Raw genomic sequence first — 26,899 nt, forward strand, 5'->3', positions numbered from 1 at the left:
AAACAGAGACATTTTTAGAAGGAAGGCATCATGAACCAGCAGTTGGAGATGTACTGTTTTTTACCAACACCTCAAAGGTGTTGAGAGAATTAATTGATCTGTGCAATATTCTCTCACGCAACTGAGGATCCTATAAACTTTAATTATAATCAACAGCAGCAGCAAAAGGATAACAGGAAACACAGTAAAGTGGCTTTTACAGTTAAAATCTTAGAAGGCAGCACAGAATACTATTGATTCTGCGCTGGTGAAAGATACAGCATAGTCAATTTGTGGAAATTGCTTGATGGCATGGCTGTAGCAAGGGAGATAGGGGAGAGAGATTATTCTGCATATTGCCCTGGGGAAAGGGAGGAAGCAGTGAAAGCAGCACTTCATGGCAGCAAATCCTTCCTCCCTGCTGCAGCAGGTACTGTGTGGGTGGTGACGTGGGGGAAGAGGCACTGCATGGAAGGGAGCAGTGCCTGCTGCCTGGTGGGCTCCAGGGGCAGAGAAGTGAAAGCCACTTGCTGTAGGTCTGAGCCAAGGCTGTTTTATTTTAGCAAGACCTCCGGGAGAATGGCTCTGTTGGCAGAACTGCAGCAGGTGCCCGTACCCATTTCTCCAGCCAGGTCCATCGCCCTCCTTCCCTCTGTGGGCTGCTGAAGGATACTGCCTGGGGGCTTCATCAGGAGCAAGCAAAGGAGAAAGGGCTGAGCACCAGACTGACATACTGCATGTGAAACCACAGCGTTTCCTCTTCGTTACACACCTTTCTCCCCCTGCCTTAAGGTCACTTTGTGTGCAATCAGGTCAAGTTGAAACAGTTTTCAGAGCATGCTGTAAGAACTACTTCCAGGACAACTGACCTGCAAAAGCACTCAAATATACAAATATAGACATTAAAATAATTACAAAAAAAATACATAAACATAAATCTATACACAGGGATAAGGAGAAAGAGGTTGAAATGACATATCACACACCATATCTTTGAGTTTTCCACCTCTCCTGGCAGAACATTGCTCTGATTCAGGTTCCTAAGCAGCATCTCAACCCTGACCTGACAGATAAGTGGGGAAGACTGCATAAGCATTTATTTTTTCTTACAAATCATGTCTTTTGCAATAAAAGAATCACACCAGGCTGTGAGAACAGAACTCAAGGACAAATTTGCTGTTCAGGAGCTGCAGGAAAAAACCTGACAAGCTTAATGAAGAGAAGGTTTGCTAACTCCTTTGGAGAGATATAGCAAGAGAAAAAAAAAAAAAAAAGCAATTCAGAATGCTTGGCTAGGAATGCTTGGCAGGGAAACAGGGATGTAGAATAACATTTTGATGCCCTGCAGAAGTGTATTTTTTCGAACAGGCAGGACACCTGTCAGAACCTGGACAACTAAAAAAAAAACTGCTCTGTTACGGGCTCCGGTGAACCAGCAAATCAAAAGATGGCCAAAATCAATCAATTAACAGCCATCAGTTGTATTATTACATGACTGCATGGTTTATCCCAGCAGACTTTACAGCTGAACCCCTTCTTAAGCTCATGTACATGGATGGATTTCTTCCCAGGGCAGCATAGACAGCTGTATCCCCACCTCTACGACACAGCAGCACATCTAACTTGCAGGTGACATGGGCATGCACAATCTCAGCTAAAGCAGGCAGCTTTAGCCTCACCGTAGGCATTCCAGACAATCATTCCTGTATGTGCACAAGACACACGTGCTTTCTGGAGTGGCTGACTCGGTGAGTGCACACACACGTTCCTTGCAGTACCAAGCCGTAGCATATTAAAGCAGTAAGTGAGAACATGCAACAACGAGCTGCACCACTGCTGCTGGAGGAAGATAATACAGAAAGCCGTGCAACACTCGGCTGAGTGAGGCTGACTAACGACTCCAGTGTTAGTGGCTGCAGATCATGAAACCAAACAGAGCAGTCCATCAACATCATGGCAGGCGAGGGAAGACGAGACAGAGCTCAGGATACCAGGCACCTTCCTTGCTGTTCCAAAATCCAGAAGTATCTTTTGTACAGAGAAAAAAAATCCACCCTGTTTCACTGCACAGTCAAATTCATTAGAAACCCTCTGAAATGGTATCCTTTGTTACGTGGTTTGTTGCCAGATGATAAGGACATTTTTAGGCAGCGTGCTCTCAGGAACACAAATGGAAAATGATGTGATGGACACAGCGTGTCAAAATACCAATCCTCATTTAAATCTTCATGTTAGAGACATCTTACATCTTAAATGTCAAACATGCAAAATGGATTGCCTGCAGAAGCAAGGGGAACATCGGTTGTTCTGAATTTCAGACTATTAACATGGAGAAAAAAAAAAAAAAAGAACTGACTTTGAACTGTACCAGAAATTACAAAATCTGACACTTCATTCTTGCTATGTCTTTACCTTTGTTTGCACTTCAAGGCCACATTCCTTTTGTCACTTGGACCACAACAGCTGGTCTGGCATATTATGGTGTGCACTTGACATAACTGCCTATATGGTGTCCCATGGACTTGAGGGGCAGTTCCTGCTCCTTCACAGCAAGGCTCTAAATAGGATTGCATGGCTGTTAGTGTTCAAGAAAGTAGAGGATCAGGCTTCAAGTAACAAACTTCCGAGAAAAGGAGAAGTAAGCACATCTGTTGTGTAATCCCAGAAGAAAACAGAAATTGGACTCTACTTCCTAAATATCTCATCCAATTCTGCAGATCGAGATATTTATTCATGCAATGTAAACATCAGAAATGCCAGGGCTCTGATCCTCTCTGATACCAGGGCACATGTTTTCCACTGAAAATTTTTAATCCCTTTGGAGATCTGGGAGTAAGAATTCGTCTACATCAACCACATAACCAATCTTAGGGTTATTAGTTATTAGCCTTTTCTTTTACAAAACAGAGACATGCAAAACAAACCCCTTATTTGCTAAAGACAGTGTCAAAGGAAGCTTTAGGGGAGACAGGCAAAGACTGAATGAACTTGCAGTTTTTGTGATGACAACAGTCTTATGAATGCATTGAACAGACACAGGGCTCCAAACGCTGTCAATGTGGACCAGTTTGCCTGCCTGCCAAACTGGACTGAAACAGAAATCATTGTTGCAGTACACTGTGTGGAAAGCTAGTTACAAAACCAAACCCTGTCCCAGACCTACAGAGACTTTTAAAGAAATCTGCTTACTTTTCTGATTTCCCCTTCCTTTTGAAAATGTACCTTAAATTTTTACAGTTAGTAAGTTCCTATCATGCATGCTTTCAAATCCCAGTTCTTAATACAGACTTCCTGAGCCTTTCCATCAATTACACTCATACTTCCATTCTTTCCATTACCATAATTACACCGGCATCTCATTTAAGACACAAAATTGCATTGTATTTCTATAGCCAGGCATAACCCAACAGCACAAAACAGCACAGCCAAATGCCTTGGCAAATCCACTCAGGTGCTGTTCCATCAGAAATCAGGGCAGCATGGCTATAAAGCGAGTGCTCTGCTCTCCTTGATCACTGCCTTCAAAGCACACGTTCCCAGGGAGCCATGTAAGCATTCACGGTTCAACATTGACATCTCTGCATTTTAGGGCATGTAATTTGTGATTTACCGGAGAGAGCCTTCCATACTGAGAACATCTCGGTGCTCCTTGTGTTTGTCAGCAAGGGTCAGGTGCTCTCCTCCTCATGCTGCTGGTCTCGTCTCTGTGCAATTTATGCACTGGTGAGCTGGAGGGTTTCCGCTCAGAAGAAAATCACTGCTCTTGGGAGCCAGCTGCTTATGTGCATCAGATTGCAACACTACTCAGGGCCTGAGTTTTTGGACCTTATTCACTTCTTTATTGCTCCAACTCAGTGCCAGTATAACTCTGGCAAGAACTTGACCGTAAACCTGAGGGGAGCCTACGGTAAATCAGGTCCCGTACAGCTGAAAGAAAACTAACACTTCTCACAGCATCACAGGGATAAGATTCCTTATTCTCTATTAAAAAAGATCCGTAGCTCAATTTCCAGAAGTTCTTTGCAGAATTCCACGCTTCAGAGGGTGCACTAGCTACCTGAAAATTGTGTCTAAGGAAGTTGCTGAGGTTTAACCTCTTGGTTCAGTCTTATGTGATATTTGACAATGTTCTCCTGAACAGAAGATACTCAAATATGAGAACAACCAATGTGAAAATTAATACAGTGATTTCACATATAAACTGGAAGTAATGAAGTGTGCAAAACCTTTCGGGAATAAAAGGCTGAAACCCCCATTTCAGGAGTGAAAGCTTTGGCTGATTAATTTTTCTTCTTCAATAATCTATTTCTCAAAGCTGAGTGAAATAGATATAAAACACCTGCACTTTTAAAACAATGACAGGAGGACAGGGCATGTTATCCAAGAAAACCGATTTTCTAAGTAATTACTTTACTGCTTATTGAGGTTTCAAGCTGAGCAAAGGGTCAGTGAGGAAGGACTGTGCTGTCCTGTGATAAGTAAGGTTAATGTCACTGCACAGCTCTGTCTTGCAGTCACAGGGCATATGAGTGAACCTAAGAGCAACTTGCAACACTTGCTCAAATGTGGACTGAAATATTATTTCCTGTATGAGGGCCGGATCCTGTGAGATGGTTCCAGCCAACCAGTCTTAGAAATGTGAGCAGTCTGTCTGTGTCCTTTCACTCCTAAAAGACCACTTGGGCCCTTCCTGTTGGACAAGGTTCAAGTTGCTTGGATGGATTGGGAATAAACTTCTTGGGACCCAACAACTCAGGTTCTATGCTGGAAGGGAAGCATATCACCTTCTGTGCCAGAACGTGCATTGGGCCCATACAACACAGGTTTAGTTTACTTTAGGATGGAGCTGTGTGGTGGTTTTACCGTGCTGGGCAGCTAAACCCCACAACCGCTCTCTCACTCCCCCTCCTTTAGATAAGGAGGGGGAGAAGTAAAGCAAAGAACAACTCACGGGTTGAGATAAGGATAATTTAATTAAAGGGAAATAATTATAATAATTAAATAAAGACTACCATGAACTAAACAATTTAACTAAGGGGAAATAAAAGGGAAAGGGGAAAAAGGGAGGAAAACAAACAAACAAAATAAATGAAAGCTATATGGAAGTGCAGAGGAAAGAAATTACTCTCTACTTCCCACAAATGAGCGATGATTGACCACGTCCTTGAAGCAAGGCCTCAACGCACGCAGCTGGTGTTCGAGAGGAGGACCGACGTCTTCTCAACGAGAGCCCACCCCTCCTCTCTTCTTCCTGTTTCCACCTTTTATTGCTGAGTGTGACACCACATGGTATGGAATATCCCTTTGATTGGTTTAGGTCAGCTGCCCTAGTGATGTTTCTCTCCTCACTTTTTTGCCCACCCCCTAGGAGGGTTAGAGAAAGGCCCAATGCTGTGCCACTGCTGCTCAGCAGTAGACACAACACTGGTGTGATAACACTGCTGTTCCAGCTACAAGTACAGAGTACAGCACTGAATGGGCTGCTGCCGGGAAAGTTAACATTCCAGCCAGATCCAGTACAAGCTGGTACACATCAGGATGAAGATGTCTCTAAGGTGGCAGTTTGTATCCTTCTTAAGAAAGCTCAAAAACAGGGCAGAGAAACCAAAAGTGCATAGGTGAGCTATGTATTTTTTAGCATTCGTTTCAGCTGTTGCTAAAAAAGTGCCTTCACCCAGCATGGCACTTCTCAGCGGAGCTGTAAGACAAGCACCTGCCCCAGAGAAGAAAGGCTAGATGTGAACTTTCAAATGAAGGGGAAAGAAAGTCCCTTTCTCATCAGTTCCTGTTATCCCTCTAAACAATACTCAAAACTGCTATCACAATTCCTGAAACAGTATTTCCTTAGAAAATTCCATTTCTGTAAGGCAAAATGTTACCTTACAGAGAAAGTAAAATGATACTCTGCTTATATGGTCCAGTGTTATTTTAAAATTCATCCAGGGGGAAAACTCAGAACATATGTAAAATTCTCCAAAAAAAGAGCAACTCTCCAACAAGACAAGGCTAACACATCTCCTACTTGTGCTGCTGGGAAGCTCTGGTTTGGGCTGATGTCCAAGAATGCTGCCTACAGACCCAAAGTGAAGACAGCCTCCTTGTAATCACATACAAAATACCTTCGTTTCTCATACACACAATGTTTATCTGGCTCATTACACATGCCACAGTCCGTTTAGAAAATAAAAGCCTAGATGAAAAAGATCTTGCTATCCTACTAAGGGACACAACATGAACTTGAATCACATTTCACAACTAAAGCACACTCACTTCTATGCACACTGCAGTGCAGCTCTGAGTTGTGACACATGCATCAACTGCTTTGTAGAGCCATCTGTTTTTCTCAGTTTCATTTTACTATCCCTGTACAAAAGCCTCCAGCCTTGGTTCACTTGAATTCCCCCTTGGCAGACAGCTGACATGGAGACACCCTTAGTACCAAAGTGACACGGGAGATTTACCTGATGGGAGCTGATTCATCCCCTTTATCGAGCCAGTCCTGTGGTGGGATTATGTACATGCACCAGAGGCCCCAGTTATAGCCATGGGCTGCGTTGGCATATTGCTGCACTTCAAAAGTGTTGTACTTGATGTTGTCAATCGCTGGTAAGATGATCCGCTTTCGATCTTCTTTGATCCGGGTAAGTGCGGGTTCCACCCTGAGAACAATAAAAAGAGGAAAATGTTTTACAGCCACCCATTTAGACCAAGTCCCTTCTTTGCAGTCTGATAAAACAAAGTTCTCTGATACTGAGAGGAGGAACCAGTAAGATGGCAGCCCAAAACGCAGTGCAGCAGGATTGAGTGCAGGTCACTGCCATAGAGCAGAAGCTAGGGTTCAGTGTGGCACATTTCACATACCAACATCACACGAATTATTGCCTCTATGGAGCTGTACCAGGGTTTAACAACACAACGTTTCCCAAACGCTTATTCTGATGCCTGGACACTGTCATTTCAGTGTGCAATGGGCAAGCGTTGAGAGTAACTAAATCTCTTCATGTCTACACCACCAGGATGCCTCTTGCTTATAGGACCTGAAGAATAAAAAGGGACTGAATCAATCTGAAGGTTACTCAAAGGTTTTAATCTTGTTTTCTAAGGACTGACCCCATTGGATCTAGCTTGGATGACAAGCATGGCTGCATTATACCTTCTAAAGCCTCTCTGGCAATAAGAAGGTCTCAGTAGACAGATAGTGCAAAAGCAGCAAGCTGCAGGAAATGTGCCATCATTTCAAAAGGCTTTAAAACATCAATGTGCTTTCAACAGCACCTACTTCCCAAAGTATTTCAGGAAAGTAAAAAGCTTCAGTGCAAACACCCATTTCTGACCAAGGTAGTCTGAAGTTGCTAAGAATTTTGAGAGAAACAGATCCAAAAAGGCAGCAAACTTACATAAGGGTGGAAAGCACTTCTCAAAGCAGCACTAGAAACAGACACCAGCTTGTTCTTTTGTAACTGTTTCCTCTTGAAATAAACTTTGAAGATTCTGCAGAGCTCTCACATGTATCTTCTCTGAGGGAAGGGTGGCTTGCTGTGATTCACAGGGGTAGTAGGAGTTGAACACTGATCTTTTCTCATTATACTTTTGTTGTTGGTTAAAAGGCAATCATTCTCCTGTGCTTTCAATTTGTTGTTTCATATTCTGTTATATTTTGTTTGTTACCGTGTATTTTCTTGTGTAGACCAACAGAAAGGGACAAGTTATGAAATTAATTCAACCTCCATTTTCATTCTGCATTGTCTCAGTCTGAACTAACACAAATTTTCTGATCTCATCTGTAAGAAAACAGCATTTTCTCTTTACTCAAATATGGCCAAAATATTTCTCTTTTGTGTGCACAAACTCCATATTGCTTACATGAGGCCATGAACTGTTTGCTTTCTCTTTTTTTACCCCTCTCACTTCTGTAAAAAGAGACAGATTCAGTGAAACCTTTGAGTATCGAGGATGAGCTACTGCAGATAAAGCATCACAAAATCATGTAAAATAAGGGCATGACTGAAAAAAAAAAATGCAAGGCGTTGCAGCATTTCATTTGGAAAGAAGCTGTAGAGAGTTAAGCTAGTTTTATGTGGAATCCTCTAGAAAAAGGACATTTGAATTTAATCAGCTAAACACCAATAGTACAGAACATGTAAATTTTAATAAAAAGATTGATCACACGCGTGGTGGGAAGAGAAGGACCCCACTGCAAGCTGCAGAAATCCCCCTTGTCTTCTCTCTGAAGGCCTGGCCAGGAATGTTATGCATTAGATATTCATCTCTTATGCAACATGTGTAGTATTCTTACTCTACTTAATTTATTCTGAAAATAAATCAAGGCATCCCTCATGATTGGACTGCTTTGAAGTCTGTCTTACTACTGCCGGCCTCCAATTTTTGGTGCGGTACCTCTGCTATCAAAGTCTACTCCTGCAAGGCACTAAGGGCCTCCAAAGAAGCATTTAAAGAGCAGCACCCCAGGCAAAACCAACATTTTAATTTTTATTTTTAGTGGGAGAGACAAGAAATACCTGAGAGAGAGTCAGGACAGTGCAGTACATTATCTGGAATGCCAATTCATAAAGTCCTTAGGCCACACACATGAACCTCCCTAAAAAGCCAATGTGACCTACCAAATCAGGGTAAGCCGCTTTTGTTATTAATATGAGATTATAGTTATGAGATTAAGTGCTTTAAAAAACAGCGGGTGTCCAGCAGAAAAACTCTTGCAACTCCAATAAAGCAGGGAAGAATGCAAAAAAAGATGAATCTAGTTTGTTATTTCCATAATATTATCTCAGTTCATCAGCCTAGAGGCAGATGTCAGCCAGCCACGCTTCTCCCATCGCTAATCAGGTGCCACCGTGCTCAGCTGTGGTAATCCCCATGCATAATATCAGTAGGAGGCTCTCCCACTCCTTTCTGGCCTCTGAAATGAAGGTTTTCAAAACACCAAACAACAGGTATAGATGTTAATGACAGGCCACTAATTAACCTGTAAAGGAGTCCTCCTTGCAGATATGGGGAAAAAAATGACCTTGGAGGAGGTCACTGTCCTTGCAGAGTGCTTGAAGCAGGAGCCTTGTTACAAGATTGACTCAAACAACATTTCAGAAGCCCTTGTGTGTTGCCAAAGATACATCTCTGAAGCCCCTGGACATCGCTTTAGCAGATTTGGTACAGAAGTTATCACAGAGTGGAGGGATTACATCCTCCAGAGAGCAGACTGAGTCACACAGGAAATGAACAAATCCAGTGCAGAGTTCTTCTGTTACTTGACAAAACTCAAAATGGAGTGACTTCTCAGCTAAACCTTGTACCCCTGTCACATTTCCCAGCTTCCCTTGCCCAACCAGGGACAGCAGAAATAGCAAGGGGGTATTTGAACACCAAGCCCTATCACACTGCAGTACGATCTACAGGAATATTCAAGCCCCCAGATTCTGCAAATGCCCTCTGCACCACCAACATTGCTTGTGCTTTTTCTACCTGCCAAGATCCTGAGGTAACAGCCAGTCTGTCTAATGAGGTAGTACTATGAGCTTCAACAGGAAAGGGTAATAGACTCTGTTTACATTGCCTAATCCATGAAATATGATTTGTTGTTGTTGTTGTTGTTTTTTTGTTGTTGTTGTTTTTTAATTGCTATTCACTGCTAGCCAAGTCCAGACCTGGAGTATCTCTTTTGGCCTCAGCAGACTTGCACGGTGGCCTTGTGTCTGTCGGCTGAGCTGCACTGGCATCAAATCCTTTGTCAACTTTGGTGGTAATTCTGGCTTTGTCTGATTGTTTAAGGTTTTTGAAAGGATTATGCTTAAATCTTTCCTCACCATTTCTATTTTTTTCCTTTATTTTAAGCTGCTACATTCTTATGTGGATTTACTCATCCTCTTCATACATGCCAATGTTCATTTCTTTGCTTTCCTCATCTCTTGTCTTCTCCACTGAGCATCTGGAGAAGTCAGGTGCTCCTGGCAGCTCCCTGGACAAAAAGGACTGAGTGGAAGAGGTTGCTGAAGTCCAAGTGAGTTTGCCGTGCTGTGCTGATGAGCTGCAATATGGCATTTGAGTATTTCCTTTCCACATGGCCGCTGCTGGCAGTGAGGCAGGATTCAGCCCTGCCTAATTAGGTATACAAGCCAGATGTGAATTTTGAGATTCTTCCTTTTTTTTTTTTTTTTTTTTCACAGATGCCAAAAAAAATACTAGATTCCTAGCTTGTATATGAGAAACAGACTTTATGGGAACAGAGCAGCATACATTGTTGACAAGTTATTTACTGAAGCAAGAGGAAAAATTCTCCCAGGCATATTCACAGACATAACGGATTTCAGTAAACTAAATATAATCACAAGATTCAGCTTTATAGGTAGTGCTTAGCCTCATCCAGGCTTGCTTGTTTGTTTGTTTTTTCCCCACCTTATAAAAACCAAGCAGACAATTTGGGCTAGAATTTGAGTGACAAAGAAGTTCCTCCCTTCTATCCACACTAAAAGTGTATATTTGTCAGCGTTGTCCTCCCCCTCTGAATATATTGCTAGCAAATGGATAAAGCCAGAAGAGAGAGGACAGTAAATTTAATTCTCTCATAGACTCAGCTAAGCTAATGCCTATTTTCACTTGGGTTTTATTTCTCTGAAGCGGCTCCTGAAATATAGGAACACACTGCAAATGTCTCATTCCCAGGTGAGTCCTGCAACTGACAGTACATGGTTGAAAAGCCAGAAGGCAGATATGGCTTTACCATAATTCTGGTGGGCTTCTCACAGGCACATTGACATCCACAGCAGGTGCTTTGGTAAGTAACTCCTCCCTGCAGAAACCGTCCTGGGGGATTTGTGGAAGGAATCTCTCATCAGGAGCTAAAGGATGTGTTGATTTGTCAGAGACTGTTGGGCGTATATCTAAATACAGCCCATGCATTTCATGTTTTTGCCTACCCGTGGCATAAGAGGCAGGTCAAACAATGGAATTTCCAAGATGTTGAGCATCCATGTTGACTTCTAAGGGAGTGCAAGCAATGCCAGTACTGTGGGCTTCAAAGAGAAAGTGCTCCCAAGATAAACATTAGAGTTCAGAAAAGAGTTGGAAGGCAGAATTTAACCCAGAGAACAAAATAAGCTTCTAAGAAGATTGAGAGCAAAAGCAGAGGTCATGCTGTGAGCATACTTGCTTCTCTAATCCTGTTGTAAGTCTGTCTCTGAACATATATGCATTCTCTGTTTAATATTGGGCCAACGCAGTGCAGCTTGAACCCCAGGAGACATAAGAGCAAACACAAATTTTATGCTGTCTTACATCCTTATCAGATTGCAACAGAGCTCATGCCAATGGGGAAGTCTGATTTTTCACAACACTAAAAAGAACAGCTTCTTCCAGATTTTTTTTTCTTAAAAAAAAAGAAGATAAAAACAAGTTAGTAATGAGCTCCTCAGCACACATGATTATATAATTTACCCTTTAAATATGTAAAACCACCTACTGACTTCAAGCAGACTTCTAAGAAGGCACAACATAGGAATAAGCACATGTGATATAAGAGAAGAAACCAGATGCATGCCACGGGCCAGAACCTCTGCTGTCTGACTCCTCTGCTCCAATGAACTTCACAACTTCAGGGAAGCTTTGCCAACCTGCATCATTTGAGGAAGAGGTCCAGAATAACTTTCAGTTTGTAAGCAGAAGGATTGCACTAGGCATTTGTCACCAGCTTCTTTCTATTTATTTTTTCTTAAATGGCACTTCTTCTGCATTTGTCCAAAACCAAACCCTTTCATAACCCTTTCAGTGTTGGGAAAGTTTCTCTTATGTTCTGCCCCTTCCTAAGTGGATATCTGAATAACCTGCTCTCTAGGTTGTTTTGAGATAAACATACATTTTTTTCCTCTCCATTATAGCCATTCAAATTTTTACTCCAATAAAAAATGAACTAATATTAAAAAAAATCCAACTTTGTTTTTATCTCCCCCTCCCCCACAAACCATAATTCCTTTTTCTTCTGTGAAGACTCTTCCTTAAGTTCTTATAAGACATAAATGAACAACCATATGGTATTCTCTCTTAGACGTTATGGCTCAGTGTATTTAACACTTTATTTTACTCTGGGTGTAGCACAGCCAGAAACTATGAAGTAAAATCTTAACTCAGAAACATAAGAAAAAAGGATGTGTAAACTGAAAGCTTATTTTGCATGTGATTTTATATGCTGCCTCAAATTTCACTGACAATATGCATTTTTCAGATGCAGACAAGGAGATCTACAGACATACAGAATTCTCCACTGAGGCCAACTGTGGAATATTTCATGCAGAGTTCCTTTCCTGTAAATAAGTGCTCACAGAAGTAAAAAAAAAAAAACAAAAAAAAAACACAAAACACATAACTATTAAAAAAAAAAAAATCACACTCCCTTCCCCAGTCTCTAAGATGAGGAAGAAATTCCCCATCTGTTCTGCCTGACATCTCTATCAGGGAGGTTTCAGCCCTGCAGCCCCCAGTCAGACTGGAGCAAACACAGGATAAAAGCCTGCTGGAGAGTTAAAGATCAGCTGTTTGGCTGCCAAATCTGAATAGCTCTTTTCTGCACCACTGAAAAGCAATGAGGATGCCTCAATGAGCACTCTAGGTTGTTTAGGTAGATGAATAGCTGAAGGTGCTGTTCTTGCACTTCCTGTGTATGCAAGCTGGTGCTGCCCCATGCATCAGAAGGGCCATGTGGTATCTGCTGCATGCTGCCCTCTTCACTCAGACAATGTTAGTTCACTTTTGCTATCTGAAACATGTCCCATTCAGTTATCACACTGATCCTAAGTGAAGGTAGAGTCTGTGGATGAGGAAAAACCCCTTCAATAAAGACATGTCCTTTCCTTTGCATAATTAAAACTTCCCAAGTCAAACTCAGCCTGGTACCGGGGATGCTGTGATGAAGCATATCCTTGTCCTGATTCCCATTCCTGGGTGCGAATCCTCCAAAGGGGAAGGACTACAAACCACTTCACCCTCAGCTTCAGTGCTTCTCTCGCTAGAAGGAAAGAAGGTCCCAGGCCTTGCCAGGTCCCCAAAGAGCCACGTGAACTTGTGACTTTGTCCTACAGAAGTGTAACTACATCTCCATTAAAAAGTAGTTAGGATAACCATAGCCAGTAGAAAATTAGGAGGAAATCAACTTCCTTTTTCATTTACACACTTGCTAGAGAATCCATTGCTTAAGGCCACTATAGCAAATTGCATTACATATTACAGAATGAAATAGTATCTGCAAAGGGTTATTCATAGACCTGGGATCTTGATCTTTAGCTTTTTTTCTTAGTTCCTTAAATACCCCATTTTCTATCTTCTTAAAACACTGCCAACTTCAGGGATAATCTATAATGATGGGCTGTGTGTAGCACAGACGAATAGATACTTGGCTTATATTTCAGATCCTCTTTCTCATGTCAGGCTGTCTCTGTCTCTTTGGTATATTGAAAATTTTTGATGAAATCCTCTTACTCCACTGCTTCCTTATTGAAACTCCCCCTTTGTCTGGCAAAATTTTAATTACTACAGCGCTGCATAACTCCATTCATTGCTTCGATACTACTTCGGTGAGATGTGAAAAAGCAATTCCTAAGCTAGAAAGCAAGTATAATACTCTATCATTATGTCTTCTTTTATGGATCCTAGCACCCTCTTTATGACTGCTAATATATTGTGTGCCTTTCTCTTATTGAGTCCTGCCCTCCTTCACTCAATGTGTCCTTTTTCTCACCCAGAGAATTAACACCCCATCTCTGCTATCTCTGCTTTCCTGCTCCCAGACAGAAAGTAGGGAAGTTCTCTTCTCCTTGTCATGTTATTCTTTCCCATCTCTCAAAGACAGGAGTCTGCATAATGCTCTACATCTTCCACAAGATAATTATCAGCCAGGATGCAATTGTCTGCTCTCCGTGTTCCTGCATGGTGCCAAACGCAGTGGGTGAACCTCATACAGAAGGCAGAACAGGAATGCTGAAATCTTCAGAGGAATATGGGGAAAATCAAACTATGCAGGCTGAAATATACCTTCAGACAGGAAAGTACAACTTCTCTGGGAGATATTTTCTGTGAAAACTGTGGTTTTCCATTAAATTGTTACACACTGGCCTCCTTCCACACTCCCACTCACTGGAGCCTTTCTTTAATGCTTCTTCCAGACCCGAGCCTAGACATTCTCCCATTGTTCATCTCACCAGAAACCATGCTCCCATTTACCCTTCTCAGCCAAACTTCATTCAAATTCCACTGTACTCCCTCCTTTTCCTGCTAAAGGTGTATTACCTACAAATTGCAGGACACAGAATATAATGAAGCATCAGTGATGACTGACACTAATGTCTGCGAGTAACGTGATTGATGAGATCTGGTATCCTGCAATCATCCTTCAACCATCCTTCCAACCATCCTTCCCATCACACAGCTGGTCTGGTAGAAACTTTTATCCACAGTTCCCCTGTATTTGGGTATTTTTAACAGCTCTGTTCACTATGAAACCTCCTATAACTTGTTTGGGATCATGCAATTAGCCACTCTGTAGAAGAACTGATTTGAATGCTATTCAGTTGCGGTTTCCACAGCTCCTCTCTGAACTTACCATCTCTCAGACCTTTAACCTTCTGTTAAATCTGGCTGAAATTGGAGACTGACAGATGGATGCATTTTCCTCATAGCACAACTGTGAAACATGATTTTATCTGGAAAATATAGTTTAAAAAAGATGCAGGCAGAGGAAAAACACCTCCTACTTTTTTCCCCATTGTAGGTATACAGTACATAGAAAACAAATGGGGACCAAAGACCAGAGAACAGCAATTTCCAAGGGTACTAGAAAAAGAAAAAAAAAAGTCTTCATGGGTTTTTCTGAGCCAACATGACAGAGGGAGAGCAGATCCTCCTTTACTCTAAGAGTTAAATGAGTGCACATGCCAAGCAACAAGGGTTTTAAGCAAATCCGTGTGCCACTGTCCTTGCTGAGTCCTGCCAGGAGCAAGGACAAGACGGCTGCAGAATGTCCTGTGGTCTTCTTGGGTCCACCTTCCACCTTGTTCCTTTTCTCCTCTTGGCCATTGGTATTTCCCCTTGCAAGGTCATCTGTCCCACTGCCTTTCTGCCTGCAGGCACAGCAGCCAGGAAAGAGGAAGGATGTTTCTGGCACTGAATATTCACAGGTGTATTCTGAGCACTCCAAGCGTTTCATAGCCATTGGTTCTGCTGCGCTGTGGGCTCTAGACCCTGACTTCTATTGACATTAGCTAGCCATTAAAAACAAAAGAGGTTCTATTGCAGGGCAGGTGGAATTTTACATGTGAACTAAACGGGAAAATTATCGCATGCTTTTCATTTAAAATTCCATTTGAGAATTAATAGTAACAGCCTCCCTTTTAGCTGGTCACCTCCACTTCTGCTGTCACAGCAGCAGTATAGCTCTCACTACCAAAAGCCTTAAGGGGAACAGGTCAATAGAAAATCTCTGCTCTATGCTAACACATCTCAACACCTGAGAAGCAAAAAAAAAAAAAAGAGCAATTAAGCACAGTAAAATAAATAATTCAATAGTTAATTCAACCTGCCAGGTTGTGGAGTTTTTTTTGTTTTTTTTTTTTTAAATATCCTACCAGATTGTATTTTAGTTTAGAAGTGTCCCTGGAGAGTTATGCTGTGAGAGCCTGTAAATGCTACATTGTGTTATAAGGCAAAAGCTCACCCATAGCGGGGCAACTGTTTAAAGAAAAAGGTTTTTTGTTTGTTTGTTGTTGTTGTCATCAGAATTCTGAATATTTCATGAGAAAGTGACGAGGTCTTTCTCTGATTCCTTACAAATTAATCTGCCAACTGATTAAGCAGGTAAAGCAGGCACAGAGTGGAAGACTAAAATTGCGCTGCAGGTACATGACTGTGAGATGGAACACAAACCAAACAGAAAGTTAATGCTCTTTTCTGTGGCAAAAGAATTGGCTGTTTTTTAATTGCCTCACAAATAATCCATAGACAGCTTTGAGTGGGAGTAATCCATGCGGCCTCCGAATACATGGGTGTATTTTGTAAATGGAGGAAAATATTCATGCACTATAAGGTTTTGCAGGAGAACAGAACAGCAGAGCTTTAACAAGCTACTCCCTCACGACTACCAAGTTGGTACAGCTCTGGGGCAGGGATAGAGTAACCTGGTGGGAAAAAAAGAAAGCAACCCAGCTTGAAAGGCTTCCAGTTCCTCTTTGTAAAAGGAGATGAGATGAAAATTGAAATGACAGGCAAACACGTGAGTCCTGATGGGCAGAGTTAAACTAGGAGGGAACAGGCAGAACAACGATGGAGATGGCTGTCAGCAGCCCCAGAGGCTGAAGGGAACAGGCGAAATAGAAGAGAACACACTGAGCTTCCACATGTGACTCAAAACAAGGCAATACTTTACACTTCTGGTATATGTTTGCTATTCTCACCTATCCTCTGCAGCTACTCTAGAAGCCAAGTGGTCTAGAGAGGCTGCACAAACCGGCTCAACAGTATTAGTGAGACTTGTTGAAAGGAGAGTACACCTGGGAGGACGCAGTAAATGCAAACACTTTTTAATCTCGGGTATACTCTCATTTTCTGAGTAGTCCAGGTTCTTTCTACACCGATTTCAACTCTTCCTGACCTTAATGCAAAGTAAATTTAAAATGATATGTATATATCAAAACAAACAAACAAACAAAACAACAACAACAACAAAACCAAGCCAACCAAACAAACAAAAAACTAACAACAACAAAAAACTTTTTCTGACTACCGACATCACTGCCTAGTTTCTCTGGGTAGAGTACATCAGTAAAACCTCAATTTACCATCCTTTACAGAATGGGTTACTGTTCTTTACAGAATGGGTAACAAAATTGTCTGCAAAACTCAAAAAACTGCAGTTCAGAGCAGAAAAAGCACTGGGAACATGATCTCACCAGCACCAGGCTTCAGTGCCTGGTTCTGCCTGGTAGCAGATATTACCCTGAATGAACTTTTGCAATGATTTGAAAAATCCAGATGCCTTAAAAGTAAATAAATAAACAACTTAGCTCTTAAGCTTCTAGAAAATTACAGTGACAGCTATTATAGACTTTGATGGGGAAAAAGTAGGGTGAATATAAACCAGGTGCCCTACAAGGCTTACTTTATTGCATCTTCATTTTTCAAAAGATATTCATGAACATATAAAAATAAACACTCCACTCCTTTGCAATTAAGTTTCTCTCTGGTTGCAAGTACAGCTATTTTTAGTTTTAATTTGAGGTTATCTCCCAGAACTGCAGAGTATAATCAGCTCCATCATAACCCTGCATCATCATTATCAAATACCAGCCTGTCTTTGGAAAATACAAATTTTACATACTGAAGGTCCCAACAGCCATTTTTCAGCTGACTGTACAGATCAGTTTCTTCAGGCCCGAGGTCTAGTAATGCCAAATATTGGCCACTAAGTGGTGCTACTAAGATTTACTGCAACTGTAGATCTGGTCCATTAAGCTCAAATCTGTGCTACCCACAGTCAATGCCTCTCCCTTCCAAAACAAAGAGGATGAGGAAAGGCATGCTAATTTCAAGCCCCATTAAAAATATAGGAAATAATTTCACGTTTCCCTCAATTGTAAATGTAAGAATATTTACAAAGAAGTCAGACTTATATTCAAGTTTCTAAGAAGAAAAAGAAAATGACAAGCAGATAAAATAAAAGTACTTGAAAGCATGCATCCGCCTCGAGCCCTGAGCCTCCTTAATGGTATCTCCATACTTGTCTGCTTTGGAGGCTTTCCATTCATTGTGGTTTAAATTACTTTCCTCTCCACTAAGCTGTACTGGAGCAGAGACAACAACTTTTTTTTTTTTTTAATGGAACTTGCAGCCATTGGAGAAGATTGTTGACAGTGTTGCAATAATAATAAGTATTCATAGAATCATAGAATAGATTTGGTTGAAAGGAAGCCTTAAGGATCATCCAGTTACAACACCCCTGCCATGAGAAGAAACACCTCCCACCAGACCAGGTTGCTCCAAGCCCCCTCCAACCTGGCTTTGAGCACTGCCAGGGATGGGGCAGCCACAGCTTCTGGGGACAGCCTGGGCCAGTGCCTCACCACCCTCATAGTAAGGAATTTCTTCCTTGTATCTAATCTAAATCTACCCTCTTTTAGTTTACCCCTTTTCCATTACCCCTTTTCCTATCACTGTACTCCCTGATAAAGAGTCCCTCTCCAAATTACATTATTCAAATATAATTGCTAATGTGAAAACACCAACCTACAGTTGTCTCATCCATACAGTTCTTCAGCTCCCCAGTTGCTGAATTAATGTCTTTCACAGCCCTTGAGACATAGGGCAAAATGTAATAGCACTGCTCTCCCTGTAGGAATAGTCAAGAACTCACCAGCCAATGTTGAATTCAACATGAGCATCAAAGAACCCGACAACAGGAGAGGTTGCAGCTTTCCAGCCTTGGATTCTGGCTCGAATCAGTCCTTCTCGCTTGTTATTGCGCACTATTTTCACCAGACCTGGGTATCTTTTATTGACATACTGGTCCAGATTAAATTTGAGCTCAACTGCAGGAGAAAAAACAAAAAACATTAATGATAAGAAAACATAGCTCTGTAATGTAATGCTTTACTTTGATTTATTCTGCAACAGAAAGGGAAAGAAGTCCTTACATATTCCTAAACCCTTTGTCACTTTCACAGACACAAACCAAGTACCACAGCTGTGGGACAGACCAGTTCCAGGGGTATCAACCCAGAATAATTCTCTGCACATTAGAGCAGATACTGTTAGACTTGCAAAGCTTTAATACAGCAGGAAGGATTTGAGTGTTGTTTTGAAGAGATAGTTTGTCTACATATTTTTAAATAATTACTCATCTAATTCTCTGATGATTTTCATTAGGCTGCAACTAGCCTCTGGAGAAGCAATTCTGAACTTATAGCAGAGTAACGTGGGAGTCATTGGTGATTTTTTTTTTTTAATTATTTTTTTATTTTTTAGTCTGAATTATGCTATTCAATAAGAGTTTGAAAAATAACCTCAGTGGATTTGGGGTCAAGACCTAATTCAGATCAGAATTAATTTCCCTTAATTCTAAGTTTTCCCTTAAATACAATTAATATTCTGCAATACAAGGCTTCTTCCCCATTAAACTAAATGGATCTTGAAGATTTCAAATAGACTTATCTCTTTTTTCATTTTCAGGCATTCAACCACAGATAGAGCTGAACTCATTCACTCCTTTATTCAACTTCATTTCAATAGGCTTATAAACAGGCAAATTACTAAAACAGTCTCCGTATTTTTTTTAAATCAATCTAGTTTGGTAATTCATTTACACTACAACTTATTCATAATGAGGCTTTTACTCAAATATATTTATTAGGAAAACTAGTAGAAGCTTCCATAGCATTAGAAGCCTCATTCTTCTGATCTATATTACACAGTAGAATCATTATCATCCAAATCAAAGACCTGATAAATCTCCAGCTATCTAGAAGAATGACAGAGAAAAGCCATATAAGAGTTCACTGAGAAACAATGAGACCAATTCTCTTCTGCATTATGCTGACTGAAACACTTTGCAATCTCATGTAATTACTCCATAGGTTACACTGCAGTAACTGAAAGCAGAATTGGACAAAAGCTTTCTTAAAACTATATGTTCTGAGGATTATTTGTGTTTCAGTGATTTGTTCTCTCAACCCTCTTTTCTATTTGAGTATTTTGAAGAAGAATGGCAACTGAAAACTGGAAGATTTAAAAAGCTGTTGAGCTGAGGAGAAAATGGTAAAACTGAGCCTTTTTTTTTTTTTTTTTTTTTCTTTTTAAATAGGACTTGAGAAGCTGGACAGTTCTAGAAACAAAACGCAACAACATTGCTGGTCATCTGTATCCTAAAGGCAATTCCAACCCATCCCATAAAACATACTGACTGATTAACAGCACCCTACATGCTCAACAGTATTTGGAATTTTGATGGCTATAACACAAGTGCTATTTTTACGTTAACGAATGACATGACCTGAAAGTTGCATACACTTTGTGCTCATTCTGTTGTTGCATTTTCACAGCCTAATTTATTTTCTACCAATTAAAAACAAACAAACAAACAAACAAACACAACTCGAAATCTGACATTACAACACATGTGAGTGTAAAGGAGCAAACTGTGCTTCCACATAAAAGAAATGATCTTCAAGAGGAATCTGTAACCCCACTTTTATTTGGAAACAGAATTAAAACTTTTGGTCTATTAATGATGGTATTGCACTGGATCTGAAAACTTGGAGAAAAGTGTTGTTTCTATATTGAGATCACCTATACAAATGCCATTCATTCTGTGAGGATTCCAATGAAATCAGCAGGGTTTATCCATATAATATTTATTTCTTATATAAATAGCTAATATTTATTGACATGTTTGTGCAAGTGGCTCAATGAACCATCTTATCAAACACAAGCTCTTCCAAATTCTACTGACTTCAGAGAAGTCCGTTAATTTACACCAACTTAAGATCTGATTATTAGCCCAAAACCAAGGGTTGCATGTATGAAATTCCTCCTCTGGCTGTGTTTAAACACAGAGTGACCCACTGCTGTTTCATCCCAACATTAAAAAAAAAAGGATGCATGTAAGCTAGAAGTGACCAAACTCCTTTTGATCTATATTTCATGTCCCTTAGTGACACAGGATATAGAACTTAGAGGAAAAGTTACTCGTGTTCACCATTGTCACTGTTGTCATCCACCAGAATGATCTCCTTAAGCAAGTGCGAGGGGGTGTGATTCACAACGCTGTGCACGGAGCGCAGGATGACAGACAGTGCCTCATTGACAAAGATAAAGACCACAGAGATCTGGGGCAGGTCATCTGGGTAGGTCATCTGCTTGCACCTGAAAAGAAAAAAAAAAAAAGAATTAAAACCCAAGCAGCCAGTGGGAGGCAAAATACACTGAAGAGTATCCTCTTATCCTCCAGCATACAAGTACTTGGAGACTTTCTTCGTTCTAACCCCAAAAGAAGATGGGGTAAAAGCTGAAAAGAAGCAACATAGCTAGAAGCAGCTGTGTTTCCACCAACCAAGTGAAAAACAAAGCGTATGTGTACACACACACATTTTTAAGGATCTCTCTTCTGGAAGGTTAAAAGCATCTCTTGAAAAACAAAGGAGTATTAATGACTTTGCTCAAGAATATCCTGAAGTGGGCCCACAACACTATAGCTTGCCTGTGCTCCAAGGGCACCCATCAGAAAGTCTCCTGCTAACTTGTAATTAGAACTTGTACTTTTAAAACTAGGACCTACTCAAGCAAACTCTGCCTTTGCCCAAAGAGCATGTGCCTCCTTTCTGATTCTGTAGCTTGTGTAGCAGTAACAAATGCACAGTGCTTGTTGAATAGACATGCACCTCCTGAAACATTTGCAAAATGAATCTGCTCCATCTACGATGTGATCTTGGTATGCAGCTACTACCCACTTACGCATTTTATCGAAGACCATGCTGAGAGGAAAAACTGAGGCCTGAAGAAGGGAGCTGGTAAAGCCACACAGCACAGCACAGAATCTCTGCTTCCCGAGCCCCCCAGTCCATGCCCCATGTATCACCACACTGCCTTATTGCAGTGGAATTCTCTTCCACTAGCAAAGAGACTAACTTAAAAAATTACCTACATGTTCTCACAGTCAAAAGCCATTCCAAATTACCATAGAAATTACTGAACCTGCTCTCTAAAATACTGCTAATTGTATTACACAGAATGGCTTTTCCTGCTCTTATCAAACTTTCTGACCTCCTGCTCATTACCTTGGCATAACAATCATACTTCTCTCCACTACCAGCAGTCAGAAGGGTGGAGAGGGTGACAACCACTTGACTGTTGGGTAACCTTTGGAAATGAGTTATGAATTCTAGTAAAGTATGATTATTTGTAATTCCTTCTCATCTCAGCACCATTTGCACAGAGACGTGAGTACCTGTTATTGATTACAGCGTTTCCATAGCTGCTTACCAACGGCTTGCTGGTGGCCTGTACCACACAAAGGACCACTGTGTAAAACTTCTGGCTAAACTGCATTCTTACACAATCTAAAAATACACCTGGAAGAAAGACAAAGATTTACAGGAGGTGTGAATGCTCCTTTTTGGATTTCTTTTTGAATGTGATTTTCCTCTTGACCACACCAACATATCAAAGAAGTCCATTAAGAATACTTCAGGAACATGAAAGAGCCATCAGCTAAAAGCACGGACCTTGCAAGATTTCCCCTGATGAGGGACATCTTTGATCTGACAGCAATTTGCTTCAGAGCCTCACTTCTATCAGCAGGACATAGCAAATTGCATGGCAGTAAATCAGGCTGGTAACCGAGGAGCAGGTGAGCTGCCAGTGGAAGCAAGGCAGAAGACAGAGCCCAGCCCAGGCCAAATGTCCTGGTGGGATCCTGTGTGCGGGCTCAAAGCTGGCAGGGAAGAAGAGAAGCAAAGAAACCATGCTGAAGTCTGGGGGTGGCAGGGAAACTGAGGAGGAAGTGCAGTGGGAATGAGAGGGCAGCCAAAGCAGCACTTGGAGAGAAGAGGGACAAGCAGAGGGAAGGTAGGATGAACAAAGACATCAGAGGCAGAGAGGCATGTGCAGAGGACTGAAGTATTCTGCCTAGGAAAAGACTGGGAACCACTAAAATAGCACAAGACTTCAGTGGTTCAGACTGGGCTTTGTCTTTGGCTCAAGACATTTTTGCTGAATCTTTCTGGAATAAGAAGTATCTGTTTTCCTGGTAAGCGGACTGGAAGACCTGTTGTGGATCGCCCAGCCACGCTGGATGCTTTTGCTAAAAGGCTGTTTTGAATTTGTTCTCTCTCCTGGGTGAAGTCACTCCTGTAATTTCTCCTTGCAGCCTTCCTTCCATATGTTCTCCCCTTCCTCTGTTAGCAGGAAGTAGCTGAAACACTGCATCATGCTTTAATTGGAGAATGCTCCAACCATCACACATTAGAATATCTTGAGTAACACAGCTACGGCAGGAACATCCAGATGGGCCAAGACAAACCTCAGGATTTAGCAGTGGATTAAAAGCTGGCATAGCTTATTACAGCAAGAATGAAGAACAGCAAAAGAAGCTATTCCCCTGAGTGAACTTTTCAATCTACAGCAATGATTCAGGAGTTCATTTCCTGAAGACTTCAGTCAACCTTGAACTCCCAGCTCCTAAAGTCACTTCAGAAAATGAGATGGATGTGCTGAAGCAGTCAGCAGAAAGTACTGGTCTACTAACAAACACTTTTTATGATGTCTGAGACCACCAGCAATCCCAGTCAGGGGCCTTTCCTTAAAAATCACTGGGTGCTTAAGTGCTTTGCTGGATTGCTGCCCAAGCTCTTCCCAATGTATTCAGTAATTAGATCCCAGACACAGCAATTTACAGTTAATACTGTAAATTCATTCCAAGAAACTCTAACCAGCAGCTGACACTCAGAACCAAACAGTGCCATTAGCAAGTCACACAAAGAATTACCCTACCATCAACGTGCAGCTGTGCCTACCTTACAGCACCTCTGCAGCTTCGCTCTGTCTGGGTGCTAACAACTGACATTGCAACAGAGCATTCAGTCCCTTGTGCCTGTGTGCAGAGCTGAGAAAGTCATAGTGTCAGGAGGAGGTGTAAAGTCAAAAAAGAGGTCATTCCAGAGATGTCCCGTGTGAAATGGGGGTGTTTAAGGCAGCACTTCGAGAGGAGTTGGAGCTTGGCTGCCCTGCTCCGGGAGCCCACAGCTGCACCACCCAGCCCTGCACCCTGCCAGGGAAGTGGGCGGGTGCTGCTGTGCTCTTTATTTCTCTGCACTAGGTCTGATCACATTATGAACTGTGGCTACCGAACGAGGGAGGACAATTACAGTATTGAAAGCCGAATTAACATCTGTCTAACACTATTGATCTGGGGAAGAACTTAGGCATAAATTTAACCTATGCATCAGTTAACAGTGGTCTAAGCTAGCCAGGCATGGATCATGTTTAATATTACTGTGATCTTAAATTACTATTGCAAGCTGTCTCAGTGCACACCAGCAAAGGACTTCAGAGCTGCACAAAGAGCAGCGTCTCTCCAGGGCAGATGTCCATTCTGTAGAGAAACACACCACTGCATAGGTTTAGGACTAGAGGTTCCAAGAAAAGGCTGATGATGCCACAGCTAATCTTTTCCATGGACCAGCTGAGGATGGATTAGACCTGATATGTGAAACAACCCTTCAGGCACCTTTCGTACAACACACTAAGCATCAAACCAGAGACATCCTGTGGTTGTCTTGGGAAGAGTCTTTGAGAGGTCTTGCTCTACACTGCCTACTGCAGAGCCTGGCTAGAAACCCAGAGGTATCTCCTTTGCACATGACAGAGAGCTTGACGTCACATCATTTTCCTCTACCCCGGAGAAGGTTTTCACTTATTTTTTCCCTTGCGTTGAACCAATTCCTTAAATGAACATTTTTGAGCCAGCCCCCTGAGCCCAAATACGAGCGCTGTCTATGCAGGCAAAAGAGCAATGAGTACAGGAGTGAAGGCTTCAGGTGGCAGACCAGAACCTTGGAAAAAAATCAGGTACTAACACAGAAGAGGTCACAGATTAGAAACTGGGACAATGAGAAAACAAAAGCTTTTCAGCTGAACATCAGTCTGCTTATGACAGCCCTGTGAGCTTGTAGAGAAAAGGAAAAGAAAATTCATTTTCTTTATACCTTCATTCCACAACTGTTGTATTTCTTCTACTTGCATACAATCCAACAGAAAAACGTGACCTCTCTTTATCAGCAAGTCTTATAGTCTGCTCAAGTTGCACTATTTTTTGTAAACAGCTGACACTACTGCTGTGCTGGTAGTTCAGGGGATTACCAAGGAAAGGCAAATGTCCTCCTCTCTTTCTCCTGCTTTCTCTCTTTTCTGCATATGCACTAACATCAAAAATGAGTTTTGCTTGTAGACCTTAACATACTGAGTTTAGAAACGGATTAGGCAATACATTTAGAGATTTCTGACAGCTTTACCCTTCAGGAAGAAATGCAAACAAAATTAAAGCTGCATCATGAATCTTAAAGTATTTAATACAAGACATGTTTTTCCAATGAACCACTGGGATGGAGAAGACTGTGGGTTTCCCTCCTTCACAAAGTTGACTGGGCATGCAGAACTTCCTCTGCAGTCCCAGCACAAAAGAGCCCCAACAAGCTCCATGCCTTGAAAGCTGCAGAATGGTCTGTGTTCATGTTTTAAAGGCACAGCAGGGGAAGAAGAAGGAAGGAAGTTTCTTTTTCTTTTTTTTTTTCTTTTTTTTTTTTCTTCTTTTTTTTTTTTATCCCCAAGAAATATGCCGAGCTTTTGCAGCTAATGCTAGATGTATTAGTAACTTTCCAGATGCAGAAATATGCTATCATTACTTTTTTGTTGTTCTGCACTGGCAAAACAGTTAAAATGTGACAAATTACAAATATCTCCTTTCCCAGCATGGGACTCAAGTGCTGACCAGTCCATGGCAAAAAGCAATGACAGGCTACAAAAGTGATTAGCTTTATGGATCATGAATCTGTCAGGCAGAGGGCTCCAACTCCTTCCTAATTAATTCTCCTTCTCAACAGAAGGCGTTAACTGTGCAACAACATAACACTTTTTCTACTGAGGATGGATTTTTCTCCTCTATATGAAAGGAAAAAAAAAAAGAATCAGTAAATGGTTGAGTTTGAGAGTCGCTCTTTCTTTTTCTTCCTGTTTTGCAGCTCAAGGATGACTTTCTGTAAGAATCAAGTAATGAAAAGACAACTGAACAAGGGAGCACAGTGCACTGATACTCTGCATATCTCAAGAGAAGAGGACCACTGTATTTACAAGTCAGGTAAAAGGAGAAGAACATTTGCTTTCAGAAAAAGCCTCAAAAATTTGGTGAGGTGATACCTTTTCACTATGGCTATGCCCTCTTAGTGTTCCCTTTACAGAATGGCCCTCACTTTGATTTATCATACAGAAGAAAAATCAACTTCTCCTTTTTCCTGAATTTATTTGGGGAAGTGCAGATACAAGATATGATGCAATTCTGCTTGGTGCTGTGAGCTTGTTAGTCTAGGCAGCTCCATAAAGCCGTCAACCCTGATGAACAAAGGGTTTGGGAAGAGAGTGTTTTTCCTCCCTTGAGTGACAGCTAAATAAATTGAGATAGTTTTCCCTCCACCTCTGCAAGCACTATGACACTCCTGTCAGTATTTGGACATTTGGCATTAACAGACTTCCCATATCCATCAATTTTTAGGGTCCTCCTTAACTGTTCTTCAGTACAAACTAAGTCTGTTCCTCATCCCACAGTATTTCAGAGCTTCATATTAAAAGGCAGTCAAGGCAAGTCAATTAAAATAGTCTGGTCCACAGTGATATCAATGGTCATTTTCAGGGCAACAATAAACAAACATATATCTTAAATCTACTCCGTGTTCCAAGAATTCCCAGCAGCTCTTTTCTCATGCCTCCTTGATGCAATTTTCCTCATCCTGCACCCAAAAGGTAATAAAGAAATTACCCACATTCATCAGAAGAAAACACTTCGGGCCGAACCCTTGCTTCTGTGCTAATCTCAAACACTTCCTGTATCAATGAATTGCTTCCCTTAATATTCATCAGAAACAAATAATGGGAAAAAAAAAAAAGGTAACATATTTTCTAAAACTTGCACACTAATTCTTACGAAGAACTCTCTGAAGCTCACTTGTCTTTGCTGTGGTGGGAACTGATTAGTTCAGACCAATCACAGCTTTACAGTAATTTGTGCACAACTTTAACAAAAAATGTTTTAACAGGTATCAGGTTCCTAAATGTAACCTGAGAGAAGCCTCGGGAACTGCCGATACATGACCGATGGGCAAATCTACAT

General features: G+C 41.3%; 1 protein-coding gene across 7 annotated transcripts in view; it reads right to left on the bottom strand.

Moving 5' to 3' along the window:
• The window catches only part of GALNT9 (polypeptide N-acetylgalactosaminyltransferase 9), a 432,488-nt gene that overhangs the window by 73,432 nt on the left and 332,157 nt on the right, over positions 1–26,899 (bottom strand). For all 7 annotated transcript variants that reach the window (XM_084491673.1, XM_084491674.1, XM_084491675.1 and 4 more), the window contains 3 exons: positions 20,720–20,886; positions 18,380–18,554; positions 6,441–6,638 (listed from right to left, as the gene is read on the bottom strand). In XM_084491673.1, coding sequence (XP_084347799.1) covers positions 6,441–6,638; positions 18,380–18,554; positions 20,720–20,886 — 540 coding nt within the window. The remainder of the gene's footprint in view (positions 1–6,440; positions 6,639–18,379; positions 18,555–20,719; positions 20,887–26,899) is intronic.

This window comes from Aythya ferina (assembly GCF_964211825.1).
Source record: "Aythya ferina genome assembly, chromosome: 17".
Lineage (NCBI taxonomy): Eukaryota > Metazoa > Chordata > Aves > Anseriformes > Anatidae > Aythya > Aythya ferina.